This window comes from Orycteropus afer, unplaced genomic scaffold, assembly GCF_000298275.1.
Source record: "Orycteropus afer afer isolate SDZICR_OR568_19922 unplaced genomic scaffold, OryAfe1.0 scaffold00007, whole genome shotgun sequence".
In the NCBI taxonomy this organism is placed as follows: domain Eukaryota; kingdom Metazoa; phylum Chordata; class Mammalia; order Tubulidentata; family Orycteropodidae; genus Orycteropus; species Orycteropus afer.
In genome coordinates this window covers 17,556,050-17,558,877 of record NW_006921594.1, presented here as the reverse complement: position 1 = coordinate 17,558,877, position 2,828 = coordinate 17,556,050, and the positions used below count along the sequence as shown (strand labels likewise).

Genomic DNA, 2,828 nt, shown 5'->3' with positions numbered 1-2,828 from the left:
CTCTTCCGGCCTGCTACTCTGTGCTACGCCCGTGCTTACCTTGCTCCCGGAGACCCGGTCCCTCTCAGGAGGGTAACAAGGGAGTGTTCAGTGCAGATCATTGAGTAAGCACAAGAACGCCCGTGCTTACCTCGCTCCTGGTTAGTAAGCACAAGCCCGCCCGTGCTTACCTTGCTCCCGGGGACTAAGCACAAGGGGATACTACACAGTTTAAATCAGGAAAGGTGTGCGTCGGGGTCATATCCTTTCACCACACTTAGTTCAATCTGTATGCTGACAATCTGAGAGGCTGAAGTATATGAAGAATGCAGCATCAGGATTGGAGGCAGACTCATTAACAACCTGTGATATGAGGTGAGACAACCTTGCTGGCTGAAAATGAAACGCTTACTGATGAAGATCAAAGACTACAGCCTTCAGTATGGATTATACCTCAAGATAAAGAAAACTAAAATGCTCACAAATGGATCAAAAAGCAACATCATGATAAATGGAGAAAAGACTGAAGTTGGCAGAGATTTCATTTTCTTGGATCCACAGTCAACACCCATGGAACAAGCAGTTAAGAAATAAAATGACATATTGAATTGGGCAAATCTGCTGCAAAAGACTTCTTTAAAATGATAAAAAGCAAAGATGTCACTTTGAGAACTCAGGTGTACCTGGCTCAAGCCATGGTATTTTCAATCACCTCATATGCATGCATAAGCTGGACAATGAATAAAGAGGACTGAAGAAGAATTGATGCCTTTAAATTATGCCTTTAAATTATGCTGTTGGTGAAAAATACTGAATATACCATGGACTGCCAGAAGAATGAACAAATCTGTCTTGAAAGAAGTACAGCCAGAATAATCCTCGGAAGCGAGGATGGTGAAACTTCTTCTCAGGTACTTTGTATGTGTTATCAGGAGATACCAGACCCTAGAGAAGAACATCATGCTTGGTAAAGTAAAGGATCAGCAAAAAAGAGGGAGACTCTCAGCAAGATGTATTGACACAGTAGCTGTAACAGTGGTTTCAAACATGGCAACCGTTGAGGATGGTGCAGGATTGAGCAGTGTTCTGTTCTGTTGCTGTAAGTGAGAAGGGACTCGATGGCACCTAACAACAACAACGTGAACAGAGAGGAGCCCAAGAACAGAAGGTACTAGGAGAAGTATGAGGAGGTCCAAGATACAATGAGAGAAGAATTTCAGAGATTAACAAGGATAAACCCTGTCAATATGAGGGTAGGTAAGGTCTGTAAAGTGTCCATCTTCCAGCAATTAGTCATCTTACCAAGAGCAATTTCTCTGGGAAGGAGTCAGGAACCAGACTTCAAAGCTTTGAAGCGAGTCAGTGGGGTCAACACTGGATACATCTTTCCCACCTCTCACCACCTTTGTCTTTCCCACTAAATGCTTATTTTAAGGGCAGTGAATTGATGGCTCTTAGTCCCCTTTTTCTAGTCAATTCCAGCCGACAGTGGGATGATATATTGTGCCAGGTTGCTTTTAGCTCCTCCGTATCTGTACTCTGCACGCCGTAAGGTTGTAGATAAATATAACTAATGGCACAGCGGCTTCTACAGATTGTTAGCTGCATTTGGTGTAAAGGGCTCAGAGACCTGTCCAGGTTGCGATTTAGTGGACTACTTTGGGGAGTGTCATTCCCATCATGGCCACAAGGTGGGGCCCCCAGCTCCCTCTCTGGGACCTCAAGTCACCCCTGCCCCGGAAGCACATCCTACACCCTGTCCCTTGCGGAGATGGCTGTAGCGGTGGCCAGAGCTGTGCTATTACCTGCGGCGCGGGGACGGCTCACGGGTTTCGCAGAGAGGCTCCGGGTCCGAGGGGCCGCGGGACAGGTGAGCTTCCTTTCACTTGTCGAGGGGCCGGGATGGGATGGGATGGGAGCGGCAGCGGCAGCGGCTCCGCCTTCACCCGCCGCAGAGGTCTTGGGCGGCACGACATGTACCTGGACGCCACGCTCGGACTTGGGTCCCGCCAGGCCTCTTCGAGGGGTCGCGCTTGGCACCAGGAGGCCGGGCCATCTACCTCGGGCTGGGCCTGGAGCTGTTTCATCACTCGCCGCGCGTGGCCTGTCAGTGACGTGTGAGATGACTCTGGTCACCCTCCACTTCGCCTCTGATCCAACTGCTAACCTAAAGCTTGGCGGTCCGGCGGAAGAAATGATCAGGCAATTCGCGTGCGTTAAGATTACAGCTCAGAAAACCTAGTGGAGCGGTTCTCCTCTGCCCATGGGGTCACCATGATACCTAATCCACTCGAAGGCAACTAACAGCGTGTCCCTCACTGAAAACTGAGTGGTTGGAAATTGGATGAAATTGAAAAATGAAATAATTACGGCCCTGGAGTTATTCCCCCCTCCCCAGGCTGAGCTCCTGGATGGCAATGAACACGTTCCCCCCCCCCCAGCTGAAGTATGTCATTGTATGCATGTTTCTGCCGAGCCTCCGCCAAAGGATGTGGAACTTTCACATAAGTATAAAGAACAGAAAAACTGCAAAAAGGAGAATAGCCCGTAGTCAACAAATGAGTCAGCCAAAGAGGGTATCTTGAGTGCCTACCCTTCTTCCTTGCCTCCCTTTTCCAAATGTACTTTTTTTGAACATTGAAAATCTGACTCATTTTTATGTTGTGTATAGGTATTTTTGTTGTTGTTATGTGCCATCGAGTCGGCCCGACTCATAGCGACCCCTCCTTGGGTTTCCGAGGCAGTATCACTGCGGAAGTAGGATTGCCCAACCTTCCTTCCGAGGAGTGGCTGGTGGGTTTGAACCGCCAGCCTTCTGGTTAGCAGTCAAGTGCCTTAGGCACTATGCT

The 2,828-nt window shown here is 48.7% G+C and overlaps 1 protein-coding gene across 1 annotated transcript in view; it reads left to right on the top strand.

The window, feature by feature from the left end:
* The first annotated feature begins 1,750 nt into the window (after nt 1-1,750).
* The window catches only part of PMPCB (peptidase, mitochondrial processing subunit beta), a 33,829-nt gene continuing 32,751 nt past the window's right edge, over nt 1,751-2,828 (top strand). Inside the window, exon 1 of the mRNA XM_007944616.2 lies at nt 1,751-1,849. Coding sequence (XP_007942807.1) covers nt 1,751-1,849 — 99 coding nt within the window. The remainder of the gene's footprint in view (nt 1,850-2,828) is intronic.